The sequence below is a fragment of the Pteropus vampyrus genome, unplaced genomic scaffold (genome assembly GCF_000151845.1).
Source record: "Pteropus vampyrus isolate Shadow unplaced genomic scaffold, Pvam_2.0 Scaffold261, whole genome shotgun sequence".
Classification (NCBI taxonomy): domain Eukaryota; kingdom Metazoa; phylum Chordata; class Mammalia; order Chiroptera; family Pteropodidae; genus Pteropus; species Pteropus vampyrus.
This window is the reverse complement of record NW_011889042.1, coordinates 548,381-570,570: the sequence shown is the minus strand read 5'-3', so window position 1 is coordinate 570,570 and position 22,190 is coordinate 548,381. Positions and strand designations below refer to the sequence as shown.

The window sequence follows — 22,190 nt, the reverse complement described above, 5'->3', positions numbered from 1 at the left end:
CTCAGCTTATGTGTGTATTTTAAAATAAATTAAAGCAAGTAAAAATAGTTCAAAGAAACAGTTATGTTAATGATTGGCTTATTACAGACCTAAGTAACATCTGAGTTCCAAAATAAGACACTTATTTCAACAATGATGATGCAGTAATTTCAATTAGATCTGCCTACTCATAGATAGCTTGATAAATAAGGTATTGATCAGATTACACTGCAGTAAAGCAGTAGTAAAGAATGTTGGAGCCTTCAAAAATCAATATAAGAATATTTTAAAATGTCAAAAAAGACATTTTAGTGACAGGGATCATTTTCGCATCCATCTTTCTCTGTTTCCTGCTATACACGTCAAGACCAATTGTTTTTGTCTCTCTTGGACTCCTGCACACTATATTGAATAGGTTTTACTCTAGATTTTATTTCTTGAGCTTTATACTGGCTTATAAAGATTCTAACAATTATGTACTTTTGAGAAGGGCTCTGATTCTTTATAAACATTTTTACAGTGCTTAACCATTATATCTTGGGGAATCACTTTAAAGGAAACGTCCCAATCTATTTATATTAGTTTTTATTCCCTTTAATAGCTGTCTCAGTGTACTCTCTATTTTCGGTGAGCATGAGACTGGAAATAGAGGAAGCACTAAAGCTTTACATGTGGAATTAAAAAAAAATCCAAGTCCTAGAAGAGGTCACACAAAGATGCAAGAAGAGTTTAAAAGGGGGTATTCTCCAAGGCACATACCAAAGACAACTGGAAACATACGACCATACAAAAATCTGTACACAAATGTTCTTAACGGCATAATTCAGGACAGCTAGAAAGTGGACATGTCTCTCAACTGATTAAGGGATAAACAAAATGTGGTATATCCGTGCTATGGAATATTATTTGGCCATAAAAAAGAATGAAGTTCTGATACATGGCACAACATAGATGGAGCTTGAAAACATTATGCTAAGTGAAGGAAGTCAGATGTCAAAGGTCGTATTTTGTATGATTTCATTTATATGAAATGTCCTGAAGAGGCAAATCTATAGAAATAGAAAGTAAACTGATGGTTGCCTAGGGCTGAAGGGTTGGGGGAAAATGAAGAGTGACTGCAAATGGGCATGGGGTTTCTCTTGGGGATGATGAAAATTGATTGTGGTGATGGGTGTACAACCTAGTAAAAATTCACTTTAAATGTGTGAATTGTATTCTATGCAAATTATCTCTCGATTTAAAAAGAAGTGAATTATCGATACGTGCAACAAGAGAAATGAATCAAAAAACTTTTGCTGGGTGAAAGTAACAAGACAAAAAAAGAGTGCATGGTTCCATTTATACAAAATTCTAGAAATTGCAAACTAATCTATAGTGACAGAGAGCAGATCAGTGGTTACCTGGGGCTCAGTGAGTGAGGGAGGGATAAAGAGAAGCAGGAAGGAGATATTAAAAAGAGGCACAGACAGCATTTCGGGGCGATGGATATATTTGTAACATTAATTATGGTGATGGTTTCCACAGCTGTATACATATGTCAAACTTTATCAAATGGCACACTTTTAATATTTTATACCTCAGTAAAGCTGTTAAGAAAATAAATGAATAAAGGTACTACCTAACCAGAGTCCAGCTGGCTCGAGGTGATGTCATCATTTCCAGTGGAGTGTCATCGCTAATCTTGGGGGCAGTACTGAGAGGCCGTGGCTCCATCATGTGCTCCACTAAGGTCCCATAGCAACTAATGATGTAGAGAGATTCAACCACAACTTGTTTGGACTGATCTACAAAGAGAAAAACAGAACATGGATATGAGATAATGGCATAAAAGGAGCACAGCATAATTTTTACAAGTTAATGACCTTGCAGTCTGTTCCTGAGACTGCTGAGAAAAAATAAAAAGGGAGGAATTCTTTCACATCATGCCTGTTCCTTGGCTTGAATGCTGACTCTTCCAAGCATATGCTAATGAATATGAAAATCTCTATGCTGTCAAAATATTTTTGAATATTAAGCAATGTATTTTAAAAATGATATAAACATACTCAAATTCTCATATTGTGAAACAATATGTTTCCATCTTTTGTATTTGTGTGCAATGCAGTTTGTCCCACATTATGAAAAATGAATAGTATCAGGTGGGAAAGGGAAGGACTGACTGAAAAGGACACTCACTGTACGGACTACACTGTAGTTATACAGGGTGCACCAACTGAAGTGCATGAGAGGCTCTTTGTATGCCTGTATCGGCCTAACTTCTCATCTACTTTCTCTTTTAAATTTCTGGATTCAAACAAATGAAAAAAACACACATCCTCCTCACCCGAACCTCTCCTTATTTTCTCTCAATGGAATCGCTGGCCCCCATGGTAAATGAAGACCAGTCATACTTTGAGGTCAGGTGCTAAATATGGATCTAATCAAATGACTTTATAAGGAGTACACATGTCCTCACCACCAAAACAGGTTGTGTCCTCTATCTCGGGTTTTACAGTAAACCTAGGAGCATATAAAATCACTCATGAATGCTAGGTAGGTCACCTTATCTCTATGCCAGAGGAATCAATTACAGCTGATTTGAGAAAATGGCTAATGACCAGTCAGTGAGACATAAAGGAGTAGCAAGTTAAAAGGGTAATTAGAACAGAAGGGAGAAGCATTTGAAATCGAGCTTCACAGAGGGTTTTAACTAGCAACAAAAAGTCATTTTGATAGCATCATTGAAGCTAAGGCAGGTAACAAAAAAATAAAGATGGGATAAGAAAATGGAAGGCTTGCATACTTTACTGTATCCTCTCCCACTTAGGTAAGGAACCTGCTGTGCCTGAGATCCTATTTCCAAGGAAAGGGTCACTGAAAGGAGATAAGGGAAAGGGCTGATGTCTGACTGCCAGTATTAAGCGTAAAGGAGAGCCATTTTGCCAAGAACAATACAGCCTGTGGAACTCTTCAAAGAAGGGCCTCGCTAACAGCTCAGTTTGTGACCTACTTTAATGGTACTAAAATAAGGGGAAAATCTTATTCAAAATTAAATACTTGGCCTGTGAACACAGGCATTCTCTTCTACACAGAAACAGTAAGCAATTGCATACTAAACAGTAATTATATAAATATTTTTGGTATTGATCCTGATGAGCAAAACAGGGGTTAAAAAATATATATAAATTCAAAGGAGCAATAGTTACCATAAAAGATGACCCTTATACTTCTGAAAGGGAGCTTGTTTTTATCTTTTAGTTTATAACATGGCAGAGTTGTTGTTGATTTTTTTTTAAGTCAAGATTTAGCATGAGAAAATCTGGGATCAAACTCTGATGCCATCGCTTACTTCAGTAACTAGTGCTTTTAGCTAAGATATTTATCCTCGCTAATCTCAAGTTCGTCATCTCCAAAATAGGAATAACAAGGTTTTCCTTTCCACATCTCAGAGACCAATGTGTAAAATTAGTTTGTCAAAAATGTAAAAGCTACATATTATGGCATGGAGTTGACAGAGGTGAGAACACTTATAGATTGTCACCAGAAAAAAAAAAAAATAAACCACTCAATGGGCAATTTATTTAACATTATAGTAAAAGGATAGCCTTTCTTCTTGACTAGGCTTGAGTGCTTGAGGAGATATGCTAAGGAATGGAAAAATTAATTTCTAGAATATTGGGTTCGAGATTATTCAAGAACCACTATGAATTTTCCTCAAGGAACAAAAATTACAAATGGCAAGTTTGAGCCTCGGTAAAAATACGTACCTTTTTCTCTTTTCAGACCCGCATTATTTGCAAACCATGATCTGGATGTCCCAAACATTGCAGCCACACAAAATTCTCCTCCCATTGATTTGCTGGGTGAAATCTGTGGAGGTGGTTTAACTTTGCTTGAAAAATAAAATGATAGTAGAAAAAATAACCATGATGAACTCATGGTCCCTGAGATAATGACATATTTTCCTTAAAATTTCACCCTCCAATGTGAGCATGCATTTTGCCTTAAGTAATAACTAACTGGTGGTGTGAGATTTCTGTCTCCAGTAAAAGTAAAATTAGTTCAAAGTTCTAGAGCACTGTCAGAACAGCAATTGATAAGACCAATAAAAATTAACTCCTTTTTTAAGCATGTGCTGGTGAAATCCAAGTCACTTCTTTTCAGATGGATTAACATTTCCCTGGAGATTTCAAAGTGGAACAACGGAACCAGAATAAACATCTCAGGATAATAAAATAGCTTACCATTTTCATTTTGATATGTAAGATGCAGGATTGACGATACAGTTAAATGAAGACGACATAAATGAAAATAACGAGATGATACAGAATGAAACCCTGAAAATGCTCTCAGCCACAATGCTATGTAGAGTAAGACAATGTATGGAGAGAAGATGTAACAATGTAATTATATTCACTGATCTTCTCATTTGTTGTTTATTTTTTCTTTCTGGATTTGTGAAAATGAGGTAGCTATTTTTATTGTCTCCCATATGTTTGAGGACACATTAAATAACTGTTGCTATTTCATATAGTGACCATTAAAAAGCACTTGTTTTCTTCACTGTTTTCCCCAAATCAGCTTGCATACTATCAGTTTCTAATATCAACCTTTCGTCTTCTTTCACATCCTTTATTTCTCTTTTTTGATTTGTCAAAGGCTTCCCCCCAAAGCTCATTAGCAATTCTACCAACCACCTTAAATGGCAGTGTAATTTTCTCTAATTCATAGACCAGGAAATAGCTTCACTGTACACTGGTCAAGATCACAGCCCAGTCGGGGCACAGGAATAACAGAGCCCTGATGTTCCTACTCTGCTCGTCTGTCTTCAATGTTAACTGACGTTATTTCTACCTTCTTTTGCTCACTATTCTTCATCTCTTTATCTTTCAATAAAGTATAGTTGGATGGAGAAAGATTGGTTTTTGGACTCAGGAAGAAACCTGAGTATGAATCCCAATGCTACTACTTATTAGCTTTGCAATTTTGGTTAAGTTATTTGACGTCTTGGGGCTCAAACTATTAATACATAAAATTAAAACAGTAATCCCTACCTTATAGGGTTAATTTAAGGATTATTGCATTTGTTCTCAAAGTGTGGTCCCTGGCTAGCAGTACCACTTGGGAACTTCTTACCATGTGAATATTCATCAGGCCACACCCCAGACCTACTGAATGAGAAAATTCTGGGGGTGGAGCCTAATAATTTGTGTTTTTTTTTTTTAAGGTTCCCTCCAGGAGATTCTGGTTCATGCTCAGGTTTAAGAAACACTGGATTAGGTAAAGCGCATAAAGTTCTAAGGGCAGTGCCTTCCTAACTAACAACATTACCTCTCTTCTATACAGCACACCTAATTTTTAAAAAAATGAGAATCTCAGTTTCTAGGTCCATATGACATTTGAAATATGTGAGAGACTATTTTACTTCATAAGCCTTCCGCTTTTACATCCTTCTGCTAGAGAAAGCAAAAAGTCTGGATCGGGGGCCATTGTGATTGGACTTATTGGTCTCTCCCTTTGTACCAAATCCACAGTAATGCGCATTGCTATATATGAAAAGGTCTCTTCTTTTATTAGATTATTTCATTAACGTTTCTTAAACACTTCACATCATTACTCATGAAGATCACATCCATGCTCAAAATATCAACACTAGTCACAGTGAGACTTCCACTGACTGACAGGGAATAAAGACATAGTTTTTTAAAAAGTTTCTGTGAGGCAATGAACCTGGTTCTACAAATTTTCACATCTTCCTTCTTGCATCTGCCACAAGTGCAATAACCTTTGCCACAACTGCCATAATCTACCAGTAGAAAAGAAGACTCTTGTCTACCTACACCTGAACATCCATGCACCATCCCTTGGTATCTGGGGAACCAGGATCAGAATTGCTTTTTCTGGTTATGATGCTCTCTGCTGTACTGTCTTAGAATGTAAACTCTCATCCAAAGCCTTTATCTCCATAACTGACCTACTGTCATCGAGTTGTTAAGTTCCTGGAACTTTTAAGTTCCACTGGTCGTTTTTAACACTTAGGATTTTAGGAGGTTGGAGGGCGGAGGAGGGAAGAAAAAAAAAACCATTCCGGAATTTTTTGAAATGTGTTTCTAATTGTGTGACTAAGTGTTCTTACTAGAATCACCATCAGAGAACAATGGGACTATAATGTACAAATAAACTTTACCAAGGCAAATTCAAAGCTCTTTGCAAATTATTCATTTTTGTTTTTTAAATCATGTCATAAGCAACAAGATAGGAAAGAAGTGAGCATGCCACTTCTTAAGAGAGACTATGGTGCATCTAAACTATATATCCTAAATAGACTTAAAAATAGTTGCTAGTGGGCCAGATAGCTAACTTTATAACCTAACAATGAAGAATAGAAATATGATAGAACATCAATTTATTCTTTGGCCATAAAAACATATTCTGTATGTTTATTAACTTACAGTCTAATCAGGTGATGTCAAAAGTTAAACTCTCTTAACACTTCTTTAGTGTTACATATTACTCAGCTTCTGAACACAAAACTAAAAAGCATCAACACAGTATCACTTTATATAAACTCATTATCGCCTACAGAGAATAAGTATCTTTTGGTAAAAGTATGCTTAACATTATGTAAAGAATGATCTATTTTATACTTAGACTTCATTATTTCTTCCTTTCCTCTAATACGCCCTTAATAAATCACATTAGGAAAAAAAAATGTGCTTAATAAGTAATCAAAAGAGTTTTCATCTCTGAAAATAACCTGCTATCTCCTACATGACATAGTGCTATGTGTTGGGTATCAAGCTGTTTCTACCATCAATCTACGCTTGGAATGATTTTGGTATTTAAGCAAAATAGAACATAAAAATATATCCATGTGTAGACTTTCAGAATAATAAAAAAAGAATATAAAGATTACTATTAATAAAGTCTTTTCTATGTGATATACCCAATTGGGAGAAATTTTAACTTTGACTCAATTTGCTCTTCGTTCTACATCTTTTTAAAAATACCAAGACTGGGAATGTTGGGTAGAAGCAGAAATGAACTTTTCCACAATGACCCAGAATATTTCTGTTGCAAAATAACCTTTTGTTGGCAGAAAGATAAAACACTGAAAAATGATACATATGTGAAAAGAATAAAAGGGAAAAGAGCTAGCCTTGTAAATCGTGTTCTCTTATACACTGGTGACCTAACTATTTTAGGAAAGCATCGCAGTTCTAGCCCTTTTTTTTCTTTCTTCCTCTCAACATTTTCCTTTATTCTCTGAAAAGGACTTGACAAATCTCATCACAACACATTTGCAAGTTTAAAAAGAATAATTAACTCTGGATATTTGCAGGCCTTCTCTCATTTATATATTGATTTATTAATAATACGATATAAAAAATATAATTGCAACGTACATGAGAGTCCAGAAATTCAATTGTGTTATGGTTACAAATGAGAACAAAACATACTGATTGTGCTGATGGACTCTTTTCTACTGAGAACTCCTGCTCTTCACTCCCCTGAGCTCAAGTTCAAAAATAAAAAGAAATGTTTGGATTAACTTTTGAGCAAAACGTAAAAGAAAAATGGAATGAATTCAATTTTTATATCAGGCAAAATAATAATTATAAAACATTTACTAAACTTGACACAAGATAACATAATCAAAAGTAACAAACATACAATGAAACGAACAAAAAAAAAGATGAACAAATAAGATGCTAAATTAAAACTCTGGAATTTAACTTTTTGTCATTTCTAGAAGACTTAACTATCTAACCACAGAATAAGAATCATTTTCACTGCTACTAGAAGTTCTGGGGACACAAGCATTACAACATCTTTAAGACTATTTATAAAGACTACTGAAGTTACCCATTGGCTTTTACTGTATTATGTAATCTACTAAGATTAACATATTGCATTTCTCTTGCCTGTCTTTTTTCTCTACACTCTATTGCAAAGTTAAAAAAAAAAAAGCAAAACTCTAATGACATCTGCTTTAAAATTACAGAAAAATGATGCCCATCTGGATAATTTTACTCTGCACTTTACAATAGGATATAAGTGATTTATCTATGGATAGTGTCAAAAGCAGCAATGAGGTTTGGTGTCTTGTTCAGAAGGACACAAGCGTGAAAAGAGCTAAACTGAGATAGAAGCACTGTTTCTTTCCTTATCTAAAACATAAGGCTACAGTCAATGTTTCAGTTTAAATGCTAGACGCAGCATCATCGATGTAAGAATTACAAGTGATACAATGTCTTTGCGTTAAAGAAATAATTTTCTTTATACTACTCACTGTGATTGTTTTCAAAAGGAATTTAGAGTTTTTCTCTCACTTTCGATTTTATTTTTCTAAAATAAGAATTAAGAGGGAAATCGAAAGTATTTTATTTTAAATAGATACTAATAATATATCTAAAATTATTCTATCACGAATTGTTCTTAAAGATCTAAGATTTATGTAAACTTTGCAAATAAGATTCATCTTCATATAAATCTTTCCTTTCAAAAATAAAATTATAATATTTTTAACATTCTCAAAAGAATAAGATTAGTTTAAATTAACGATTTAAATAAAAATTGAATACTCTCAGACAGTGCTAATTAAAAGTTTAAATATAATTCGATATGTAAATCTTAATTCTTCTGTAAAATTCACCTTATATAATACAAAGACAAGTTATGAGTAAGGTTATATTCAAATGGACTTTTGTCCACACTGTTATGTATATATTTTTTCTTTTGACTAAATAACAGTAGCTTAAACACAATACTACAGCACAGTAGGAGCTCAATAAATACTCGTTACTTACAAAATTCATTTAAAAAAATTCACAACGATTATTTCTCTTAAAATTTCTGAATTAAAAAAGTATATCATATGTGTGTTTCTTTTACTTTATTTTATACAATCTTTCAAACGCAAATATCCTGGAGGATACATAATCTCTGGAATGCATAAAGTAGCTAAAATGTCAAAGATGGCCTGCATAGTTAACTTCCCAACAAGCTTATTTTGTTATCAAAGGGAAAGACATTATTTTAAACTGACTCATCTGAAACTGCATTATTTTAAACAATTAAACCAGTTTATCAAAGAATGAAGAATTAGCAGAAATTGTGATCAAAAGAAAATCTTAGTTAAATATAAATGCTGCAACTTGAAAGTAATAAAACTTTTGTATAAAATTTACATAACATTTTAAGAGGAACTATAAAAGTTTCATATTCTTCCAAAAAATAAATATTACCCTACAAGTGGAAGTACTATAAATGTATTTATTTAACATAATGTTTTATTTCAGAACAGTAAAAACATTCTCAAGCTGAATGCTAAATATCATGGAAAAATAGCAAAAACTGTTACAACAAAGAAGTTCTTATAAACAACGTGGAAGAAGTTGTCAAATTTATATTCATTTTGCTGCCTTAATTTGAGGTTTCATTAAGATCTTAATGGGAAAAACATGCACCACTAGCAAAGGAACGTATTTTAAAGGAGGATCTTTCAGGCTAGCATAAGTGACTAAAAACGAGTTTCTTGTGAGCTAACGATGGCATCAAACAAACCACAAAGCAGTCTTCTAAAAGACAGGCAATGATTTAAAAGTCTACTATATTTCATATATCCCTTTCTTTAATCTGGCTCTTTTAATCTTGTTTCAACCTCAAATCATTTCGGGTTGACAAGTGCTTTTGCTTAAATTTGAGGAGCACATAAGCTGTTGAAGAAATGGACTTTTCTTATTTAACATACAACATTTGTTACTCCATCTTTACTTCTATGCAAAAACTTCAATCTTTATTAACATACTAAAACTCTTTTCTTTGTACTTAGAATGAGACATTTATCCTAAGATGGAATTTAATTCTAAGTTTAGTCCACAAAGAAATTTTGTCATGTTGAATCTGGCATTTAAAAATAGACTACTCACTATAAACTCCTAAGTAAGATTCATGTATCTCATTTGTTTTTTTTTTTTTTAAAGAAATCTGGTTAACGAAAAGAATAAAGATAGACTTTCATGAAATTTTTATTCATTTATACCCTGAACTTGTTTAAAATAGGTTTACAACCTGTGTCCTAATTTTGATGGAATCGCATAGTGTAACAGTACTGAGAACTACACATATGATATGTTGGGCAACATAACTTATATTGCCCAAAACTTCCTTTTAGCTCACTTACTCTTAAAAGCCAAAAAACATAATCTAAGATAAAGAAGTATCTTTTCAAAAATGGTATTCTTCTCCTAAATAAGAAAAGAAATAATAATAGTAGCAACTAACATTTATGGAGCTCTTACTATGTGCCAGGCAGTGTTCTAAGCAGTTTATACTGTCAGTTCATTTAATTCTCACAATGAACCTATTAGGTAGGTGCTAATGGTAACTAACTCAATTTAACAGATAAGGGAACCAAGAAGCAGAAAGGTTTTAGAAAAATCAGCCAAGATCATATAGGTAGGAAGTGAATGAACTGGGATTCAAGACCTAGGTAGTCTGATTCTGGAGCCCTGACTCTTAATCATTATGTTAAACACAGTATACAAGGTTCTAAACACGTTCTGCTTTACGTTATTACATAAAAGTATTAAATATACTGTTTCTTTTCAATGTTCATCGTGTCTAAGACAAAGTTGTATTTCATGCATTGTTACATAAGAATTTTCTGGAATAATTAAGTTAAGGTATATAGGTGCTACTAACTCAAAATAATAAATTATTTAGGAGTTTTTATGTGAAACACAAATTTTCTCATCTTGTAGCTCCTTAGACACTGAAATTATTCAAAACAGAAGTGACTCTTGTTCCTTTGGTACCAAATAAAATGCCGTAAAAATTTATAGGGTATTTTTAGTATACCTTAAATATATTTATATTTCAAAATAAATCATGTCTTCCAGTGTTCAGGATGATATGTAGGGACCTTCTATTACTATAACACTCAAAGCCTTAAACTTGGATGATAGCTTTGTCTTATACACTAGCATGATGAAAGAACTCTTCTAATTTCTTTTTCTTTAATAATAATCTCTGGCTTTTCTTTTTTTTTTTAATTTGACTTTTCAAGAACTGAAATAAAACCAAGAAAACTGCTCTTTTAAAGCTTAAATATCAACATTCATGTCCCATCTACAAATTATTCAGCAATTTGGTGCATCTATCTGTGATCAGGCCATGCAACTGAAAACAACAGTACAAAACAGTTATTTTCTGAGAGTACAACAAATGAATTAGGCATGCGGGACTGAATTGGGACTCACCATGGAGCTTTTATGGAAAAACACCCCGCTCCAAACAGATAAGGCCTTCATGGAAAAGGGGGGAAAATGCACAAAAAATTAGAGGAAAACTCATTTAACATTAACGAATACATGTAAATCATACTGTTATAGAGTATGGATAAAATAACTGAAAAAATTAGTAATCATTTGTAATTCTGCAGTAAATACTAATGAGTCTGATATAACCAATAAAAATGATGTATAGTACAAGTCCCTTAATTTTCACAGGGTAGGGATTTCAAAATGTTCTATTTCTCCCCCTTTTCTGGAGCACCCCTGCAGGGTTCCTAAGGTAAAATAAAAAATAAATTTCACTTCTGAGGCCCTTTAAAACAAAGTATAAGTTAAATGGAATAATCAAATGGAGAAAAGAGTGGGATTGGTAGCAACAGAGGTGTGGTTGTGTAACACGAAATGTTTAAAACTAGCTGAAGATAACAAAAAATTTGATAAGCATATTCTGCTGTTTACCGGTGGCAGACTCAGAGCCATGGAAGGAAGCACATATTTCAAAGTTGCTAATTTCCAGTAAGTTGAACTGCATTTTGCTGGCCAAAGGAACAAAAGCTAAACACAAGTAGTATGATTTATTCTCATTTAGGGTCACATTCCAGGAAACTGGCATTTCTCTTAATAGTGGTACAACAGATTAGCTTCCTCTACCTGGCCTGCATTGGGCTAGGTTGGATTCAGTCAACTAAAGCCACAATTGCCTGTTTTAAATATAACTAGAGATATAAAATTAGACTTCGGTGTTACACATATTTCTTCTTAATACTCAGTTCACAGTATTTAAGATGTGCTATGCATATTTGCACACAAAGACAACTGGCTGATTTAATCATATCCAGAACAAAACGCTGCTGTAGCATCTGACATTTGGAAGGAAGACGTAACAAATTGAGAAGGAAAACACATTGGCAAAACTTGGATATTTTCTTCTTCAACTTTGGTGCTAAGGACATGAAAAAAAAAAATCCTGCTAATTAGCATTAATCTCCCAGTGAATTCAGTATATTTGACCACAAATTGAAACTTGAGGTTTATGTTTTCACAACACCAAGTACAATTCTGAGAACTCAAGCAAAGAAAATAGAAAGAAAAGAACAGAAGAGTAAGAGATACTCAAAGACTAAGCTGGAAGAACTGAGATATTGTGGGCGGGGGGGAACCTTACAGATGGTGCCAATGAAAAGCAAGGAACTCTTCACACAGTTAATGGAAAGAGCAGAACCAGAGATATGGTGTCATCATTCACATTTAAAACAGTGGATTTCAAACATTTATTGACTGTGACCCATAGAAATATATTTTAGGGTGCAAGCTGATATGTACGTGAACACATACAAATTGAAACAACATAAATTGGAACAATTTAATGTGTTTTTTGTTTGTAATCAACTTTACTATTTTCTATTTCAATGTTTTGTAAACATTCAAGTTGGGATTTAGTGATAATGAAAGTTAATGCATATTCTAACAGGGTAGGTCTGGGTAGGGCCTGAGACTATAGTTCTAACAAGCTCCTAGGAAAATGCCAAAGCTGTGTTTTCAGAAACAGTAGCAAAATTGCATTTTATTCTATTCTATTTAACTAATGGAAAAAAGTCAGAGTCCCCTTTTCCTGATTTCACGATTCACTAATTATTTCCAAAACAAAATTTACTAATTACATCAGAAACTAATACAGCTCACCCTGCACTTTGACAAATACCGATTTAAACAACTGAGACCATGCATGAAGATCCCAATCTCTCCATAGCATAGTGGTGCCATGTGGAAATGACTAGAAAATAGAAGGTTCAATACGTTTTCACGTGCCCACAAATACCTCACGAGTATGGAGGTTATTGTTGGTACACAGTACCCAACTTCCTTTAGTTTTCTTCATGTGAAAAACCACCTGAAATAATCAAATAGTTCAAGTGATTCTGACAGGAGTGCTTGTGATCAGATGCTCTTAGTGTATATTGTATCGATGCCGGACAGTCTCTAATCTCATTCCAAATATCAGAATACAGCCGATTCACTGTAAAGAATTTGAAAGTTTTATCTAAGTCCTCTTATGACTTAAAAGGCTTCTCAAAAACCAAACAAACAAAAATGAAACGAAAGCTTAAAGTTTCTACATTTCAAAAGACCAGCTGATGTCTCCCACCTATAGGGGCAGTAAACACCTTTCTCCAGGTTTAGGTTTATACACACACACACACACACACACACACACACACACACACACACACGTATATGAAACATGTATATATATATATATATATATAAAACATGTATATATATATATATATACATGCACACACATATATATACATGAAACATGTATTCACCAAACACTTTAAAAAAAAACTTTTAAAAAAATCTCCTAGATTTTCCTTTCCAGGCAGTAGTAGCACATTACCAAGAACAAAATTTCTACAGCCATGTCCTTCCCCACAATCCCAAAATGCACTGTTAACTATCCAGACACTGCAGTAAACATCCCTGTATTAAACTGCAGCATTGTCAAGTTTAAAGGCAATATAGTTTTTCACTGCTCACAACATAACCCAGTTGTGTAAGGTTAAAGTTATACTTCTTCAATTAAATAAGGATCTGCTGGCTACACAGCTCAAGGAGAAATCAGAGCGCTGGGGAAACAGGGTGAGAACCCGCTTTAGAATGTACACTTGGCATGTCTCCCATCTACATTCACCCACTTCTTACCCACTCCTACAAACTGGACCTCTGCCACATACATGTAAAAGAAGAGCCACAAACTCCAAGGAATTAGAGTGACTGATGTAATTACTAACTTTGTATGGGTAGTGTCAGCTGTTCTTTTGAAATGTGCCTGCTTCATCTTTTCTCAATAGCAAAAGGATGAATATATAAAGTCGCAAAGGACAAGCCCATGATCCAGCTGTCTTCACCTATGATTTTCCCCTCCCCCTCCACAACCCATAGTTTTATATGGGGGTGGATAGAAGGAGAAAGAGAGTATGTGAGCAGGAATATATATCGAATTAAAATTGTATTAACATATGCGACTCTATCACATTCGGACAGACATTAAGAACCTGCGTGTTCCAAGAACTACTAAATTTCAGCAGATATAATAATCCTGCCACATAAAACCTATTCACTCTGTCATGACTATGTCCTTTTTAAGCTGAATTCTGACTGAAAAACATCAGGACTGGCCAAGAAACTAAAAATCCAGAAATATTTATTATAGACTTATTTATAGTCCAGCGTGAAATGACTTGGCCATTGGTTCTCAAAGGGTTTTTTCTGGAGATTCTCAGAAGACAGGAAGGAATTGTGTTTTATATCATTAATGCTATGTAAGTCTGATTCATTTTGTTGAATGCCACATAGCACCACAAAAGCTTTGGTCTTACTAGCTAAAAATAAGGCAAATGTGAAGACTTCTTAAATATGATTAAAAAATAAAACTAGATTTGATTTGAACATGGTGAAATCTTCTATAACCTGGCTAAAAAGGTATTAATAACAATTAGGTTCAACATCTGCAGAGTTAAAGAAATTGTAGGAGTTTAAGAGGAAAATCTATAAATATACTGTAAAAGTCCTGTTTTTCAATTGGTCATGTCCTATGAGAACCTAGGCACTGTTAACCTAACAGACATCGCAATGAACACAAATATTAAATGTAATGAACAGAGAAAAAGTAGAAGCCTACACAATGTGATGAGTAAAATTATAAAGTAGAGCTGTCTTCTCTAACAATATATTTTAGAAGCTCTAATGACTGCTACATTCTGTATGCTCCCTAAGGAGCAACTAAAACGGACTCACATGCATATATGAGCAAATTAGTCCTCATGTCATTTTCCACTGTTACTTTTCATTTTTAATTTAAACCACCCCCGCCCCCCCTCACCCCCCCACTAACTAAAGAGACCTATGGCACTGTTGGCCCTCAAATTACTGATCTGTAAAGCAAATTAAAGCTGAAACAGGTAAACTGTCTAATATGAGATATATTCAACATGCAAATTTAAATTACATACTCAAGATTTTCATTAGAAAAACATTTGATAATGTTCAAATTCTGCCAGATGTGGCAGAAAAGAGACTGGAGTAGCCTAAATAGACTGCCAAATTTTTGCAGAAAGTTATTTCTGACTTTTAATATAGTATATAGTAGGCTTTATCCAAAAAAATAAATCCACAGATTTATGGTAAAATGGAACAAACTATAGTGTGATTTAAGTACTCTACTGATTTAGCACCAAAATTGGAAACTCAAACTATGGTAAGTATATTGCACATGTAGACATATCCACATATACTCTAATGAAAGAGAATATACTGTCCATTATTTTACATCTGAGACCAAATATTTATAGCTTAGCTATCATGAACTAATACCTAGACAAGACAGGTATTAGTGAGGTGGATAATTATCATGTATTACTGTATCTAGTGGTCTTTCTCCAAATATTTCCTATTTAATTCTCAGAACTTCACCTGTAAGGTTTGAGGCTTGGGCCAAACTGTCTAGATGAGCCAAGTTAGACCTAATGGAATCCGAAGTAGGTACAGACCTTCTTCGAGGCCTACTATATGCCAGTGTCATTTACTCACCTTAGCAAGCTCTGATGGCACATTTAGTCCGCAAATTTCAACTACGGATAATCAAATAAATCCCGTTAAATGTTGCCATCTCCACATAAGAACAACCACCTGCAGTTTCTAAATGGAGCTCTTGTTAGCACTGGCCCAGGGCTCAACAGTGAATCAGGCTCAGAAATTAAGTAATGGAGTCTAAGACGTGGTAGGAACTCACATGCTATTAAGCTTAAAAAATTATAATCTATCCCTACGAACTTTTATTTTTTAGATGAAGAAACTTTCCTATGACACACTGGGAATAGGTGACAGAACCAAGATGAGAAGGCAGGGCTTCAGACTCTTCTACTATATTAACTAACCTACTTTTATAGGTTGGGCCCAAGGTTCCTAATACCTAACTCAAATTGCTCACGAAGAAATTAATAAATATAAAAATTGGGCTGGAGAAAGGAGCAGGAAGCTGCTCCATATAGGGAAAATGAAACCTATGAAAGAGAATCAATCATTTCATGTTCACTTCACTGAAAATGGTCAGCTACTTAAGAGCAAGGAAGTAACTTCATTTCCAATTTCTATCTTTTTTGTTCCTATGAAATTACTCTTACCTCTTTGAAATTTACTATTCTCTGCTTGTTCCCATAAAATGATGTGTATATGTTAATAATATGCACATAAAATTAAGCATACTGTTAAAAAGCTATTTAGTAAATTTTTACATTGGAAACAGTAAAAAAAACTTTATCATTTACTTGATTCGTTGACTCAAACACCTGTCCATAAAATTACTGTTTAATAAATCCCTGCTACAAAACTTAACACTCCCAAACAAGGAGTAACGTCTTAGCACCTGTTTTCAGTTTTAACAGATGAAGACAACTATTCTTATTTATTCTTATGATAAAAACGTGATGGAGGTCTTCCTAAGCTTTCAGTCTTATACTGGAAGAAAATGGATCCTGTTTGAATAGGTGATTGTTGAACCAAATGATTTCTAGCACTTCATTGCCTTCATCAGCGTACACCACAGCAGGGTTAAGCAACAGCTGTTGCCAAAATAGGCCTTATTTCCTCCAAGTGCTGCTTCAAGGTATAGAACATGAAGGTGTAAATACATCTGTCTTCTGCCATTTGAGTTCTACTGGCACATGCATGTCTTGGAGTAAGACAGATGGTCCCTGACACTGCACAGGCTTCCAGGGATATATATTTCCGAAAATAAGAGGGCAGATGTGAAATATGGTAAGTACACGTTTTATCCCCTGAAGGTTTGAGTTGAGGCTGCCATCTCAATTTGGTTATTCAAACATAGGAACCTAGGCAATCTTTAGAAATCTCTGGGCTAAAAATGAAACTTTTAATGCTTATTTTATGACTTTATGCCAAATATCTAGGACATGGAACAGATAAATGTTGATCTAACCTAAGTATATAATTTTACTATGGGTATACAAGAATTCTTTTTACTGGTCTTGTAACTTTATTATAAGTCTGAATCTATGTCAAAATTTTAGAAATTTAAAACCAAGTACTCATTCTGGGAGAAACAGTAATTATTCTTCCTAAACAATTCAATACAGGACATCCTAAAAAGAATTTAAAAACCTGGCAAAAGGTTTGAAAATTGAGATCAAAAGTATAGTAAATAATATGATACATGTATCTTGAATAAATATTCATTTCAAAGCGTATAACTCGAATTCATATTTAATTCAGTAATAAATAATTATTAAATTGTCTATAACATAAGGGAGCCTAATGTACATGCTCTCAAAATCTAGGAATTGTGACCAAGTTTTTAAAAAGTAAAGGAAATAGAATTAATCCAAGTTCACAATGCATGGCAACATAGGAAGACACCAGGTGATTAATGGTTTCTACCCATCTAAGGGCAGAGAAGAAGAGAGTAGCAAGAGAGAATGAGAGAGATTTTGTCTCTTTATTATGGGAAATTTCAAATATATATAAAGGTAAACCCACTTTCCACCCCTCCAAACAAGTATTTTGAGTTAAATTCTATCATATGATTTCGTGCATAGAACTTCAGTTGCTATCGTAGAAATATATTTGGAGAAATTTACTTGAAAGAGAGCTAATTCTGTGCATTAGAAAATAGCATAGCTCTGTAATTTTAAAAACAACCACCACAGACCAGAAACAAAACCAAAATTAAATGCAAGAAGAACAGTTTTGAGTATTCTTTCAATTAGATTCAGACAGACAGAAACTCCTAATTACTTTGTAGAATTTACAATGCTGATTTGGGACCTAGGTTTACTATATTTTTCCTTTTTCCCCTTTAATGTGCCACAAACTCAATTTTATTTCTGCATTTAACAACAGGATCACTTTAATACAAAACTACTCAACTAGGTAGAGGGTCAATTTCTGTGTTATGGTGAAATCTGGAGCTCAAAGGCCTTGTCCTTGAGAATGAGTATTTATTCTTACAAATTTGACTTCTATAAACATCTAGCACAACAATATTAAGACATATTGATATAGGAGCCAAATAATTTAATGTATTCCTTTTGTTGAAAAACCCTGAGGACTATCTAAAGCCAAAGTGGGCTTTTTTCCTGACTAGCCGAATACAGAATTTTAAGACAGTTGTTTCATTTCAAATTAGGTTAAACCTCAGGGTTGCTTATTGATGAAAAGAGGTAATTTGCCTATAGACATATGTATTTTTTGGCACAAAATCGCATTTCAGATTTATTACACAATTAAATACCTAACGATATCTCAGACACAGCACTTTATTTTCAGGAACCCAAAGAAGTGATAACTTTATATTCCTAACAGATCGTAATTTTTAAAATTTTTATTTTTATTTATTTTTTAAATTAATTAATTTTTTAGAGTGGCAATGGTTAATGAAATCCGGTAAGTTTCAGCTATACATTTTAACAGTAAGGCATATATATATGTAAAATGTTTAAATAGCTAAATATGCACGAAGATATGAAGGGAGTCATCAAAAGTCTTTGAGGATATTAATGACCAATCTTGATCAGAGCCCAAAACTTAGGACTCTAGCTTTTGAAAACTATAATATCACATTTTCTTGATACCAATGACATTATTATATGTTAATTATACTTAATTACAGATGTTTTTTTAAAGGTATTAGAAATACGGTTGTCATCTAAAGTTCTCTCCTTTGTATTTGAGTTAGTCAAAATTTGGGAGTCATTATAAATCCGAATCAGGTCCACAAAAGCAAGAAAATGAAACTGAACTTTCAGACAAAGCCACAAGGCAGCAAGTATAACACTGAGTAGATGGATCTGGTTTCTATTAGCCAATACTGGTTTTCACAACTTGTCACTGCTTTGTTTTTTCTATGAATGTGTGTGTACATGGTTGTGTGTGAGTATGTTTGTGCATGTTCCATACTTTATACTTAATCTGCTGCCATTAAGTCTCATGTGGGCTGGAAATGAAGACATAATCAAAACCACACAAATAAAAAGTATATTTGATTTTTACATATTCAGTCCTCTAAAACAGCTATTAAAAAAGGACCAAGCTTGAAGCCTTACCCTGTTCGTTTAGTGATGGTCCCCAAAGTCATTGGCTGCTTGATTTGTGCAAGAGGCATCAATACCATCAAGCTGGGGAGAGGAGAGAGCCGAGGGTTGCCAGGGTTGTTGTTGGCAAAATTATTGTAGGAGTCTTGGCTGTTCAGTTTCCCTACAAAGAGAAAAATTTTAAAAAGCATCACCAAGGGCAGTTTCCTTCTCTGATAGGGTATGCGCTAACTCCACTAATCATTTAAGAAAGCTATCGAAGGTAGAATTGATTCTAAAAGAATCAATATTATATGCATGGGAAAAAACAAAGGCTACTGGTAACACCAAGTATGACCTAATTATAAATAGAGACTTTATTTAGTGTTTGAGGGTAGAGGAATGGAGAATACCGAATTGGATGGATGTTAAATGGTTATACAAATAATTAGTATTAAATTTAATTATACTTTTATGGTGTTATAAAGAAATATAAGATAGAGAAAATGAAGTGGAAAAATCTAAATTAGTCTAGAGGAGGCATGGAGCATTTCCCTAAACAAGCTTGAGAACAGGCAGGGAGACTATTCTAGCCATGGCAGTCTGTGAAGGCTCGGAGGGCAAAACAAACATGATTCAAAAGGATGAGTCCCACAGAGAGTAGCATGAGTGACGCAGGATGAGACAGACCAAAGTTATAGGCAAAAACATCACCTTTCTCCCAATATGTACCATTTCACATCATAAAATTTAAAAACAAACACACTTCCCTTTATTTTATGCTTGCCATTAATATTACAAATTAAAAGAACAGTCATTATGGTTCACTAATAATCAGGAAAAACAAACTCCTCTGTGAAATAAAATCTGATCTACACAGAGAGTATTTACTCTAGGCTCACCAGTAAGACAACCACTTCTTATGCATTTATCTTTTCTCCCTCTCCATGGTCTTTGCATTTTCCAGAATGTCCTACAAATGAAATCATAAAGTATCTAGCATATTGGGTCTCTTCTTTCACTGGCCAATAAGATTCACTGAGATTCACATATTCTACATGTTTCTTTGTGTATCAATAGTTCTTTCCTTTTTATTCCCAAGTATGATCTCATTGTATGAAAGTCTACAGTTTGTTTATCCAGTCATCAGTGAAAAGATAAATGATTTCTTTCCAAATTTTGGTTATTATGAATAAAACTGCTATAAACGTTTGTGTACAGGTTTTTATATGTTTGCTTTTATTTTTATTTTTTGATAAATAATCTAGGAATGGAATTGGGGGTCATAGTAAATGAATGTTTCCACGGACATAGTAATTTTACGTTTAAGGTTATGAGAAAATGCTGAACAGTTTGACAAAATAGCTGAACAACTTCACATTCCCACCAGCAAAGTAAGACAGTTTCAGTTCTTCCATATACACACCAGAATTTGGTATTGTTATTCTTTTTGATTTTAGTTACTCTGGCTTTTATTTGGATCTCTCTGATGACCAATAATATTTAGCTTTTATTTGTTTGTTTGTTCATATACTTGTGATCCATATTTTTTCTTTGGCAAACTGTTCAAATCTTTTGCCCATTTTAAAAACTGGGTTAATATTTTTGCTGAGATATAATTCATATACTATGAAAGTCACTCTTTTAAAGTATATGATTCTGTGCTGTTTAGTATGTTCTAAATGTACATGACCACTATCTAAATTCAGAATATTTTCTTCACTCAAAGAGAAAAGCCTATACACATTAGCAGTCACTCTTCCTTTGCCCCACCCCTCAGCCTTTGACAACCAAAAATTTCTCTTCTGTTTTTGCCTATTCTGAATATTTCATATAAATGGAATCCATCAATGTGGATTTTTATGACTGCTTCCTTTACTTAGTATGTTTTCAAGTTTATCCATGTTGTGCTACATATTGGTAGTTCATTCCTTTTTATAGCTGTATAATATAGCATCGCATAGATATACGATACTTCATTTATCCATTCATCAATTGATAAATATGTGGGTCATTTCTGCTTTTAGGCTAATATGAATAATGCTTCTATGAATATTAGTGAGTAGATTTGTGTATTTAATTTTTTGAGAACTGCCATAATGTGGCTGCAACAATGTATGAGGGCTCCAACTTCCCCACATCCTCAACACTTCTTATTGTCTATCGTTTTAATTTTAGCTATTCTAGTGGGTCGAAGTGGTGTCTCGCTGTAGTTTAAATTTGCATTTCCCTAATGATTCCTGTTAAACATCTTTTTTCATATGCATTTTGGTAATGTGTACAACTCCTTTGGAGAAAAGTCTATCCATTATCAGCATGATCACTTCATAAGTTACATAAATGTCTAATCATTATGTTATACACCTAAACTAATTTCATATTATATATCAACTGTAATTGAAAAAAAAAATTTTTAATTTAGATTATATTACTCGTTTTTCTGAATTTCCATAATGTTTGAAATGCTGTCATATTGGGAATTAGGTTTCTAAACAAATGATGACTTCCAATGCACAAACCCCTACCCAAATACACATAGAATACACTAAGGATGATATTTTAAATTTCAAAACTCTTATTAACTCTTGCTCAGGCACCTTTTTCCAAGGAAGAAAATGATACTGTCACAGTAAATAATGGTTTTTTAGAGAGACTAAAGAAAAAGAACAAAAAAATCATATTGAATTCCTTTCTAAAGACAGTCAGTGGATTGTTGCCCTTCTTCAATGGGTCATGATATCCAATAAAACTTGCTGTTCCACATACACTGTGTCATTATCCACAAAACATCAGCTAGGATTTTGATAGGGATTGCATGGAATTCATAGATCAGTTTAGGGAGAAT

General features: G+C 33.7%; 1 protein-coding gene across 1 annotated transcript in view; it reads right to left on the bottom strand.

Annotated features, from left to right (window-relative positions):
- The window catches only part of BCAS3 (BCAS3, microtubule associated cell migration factor), a 535,625-nt gene that overhangs the window by 291,365 nt on the left and 222,070 nt on the right, over positions 1 to 22,190 (bottom strand). The window contains exons 17-19 of the mRNA XM_023520385.1: positions 19,379 to 19,529; positions 3,726 to 3,850; positions 1,598 to 1,763 (exon numbers count right to left, since the gene is read on the bottom strand). Of these exons, the coding sequence (XP_023376153.1) occupies positions 1,598 to 1,763; positions 3,726 to 3,850; positions 19,379 to 19,529 (442 nt within the window). The remainder of the gene's footprint in view (positions 1 to 1,597; positions 1,764 to 3,725; positions 3,851 to 19,378; positions 19,530 to 22,190) is intronic.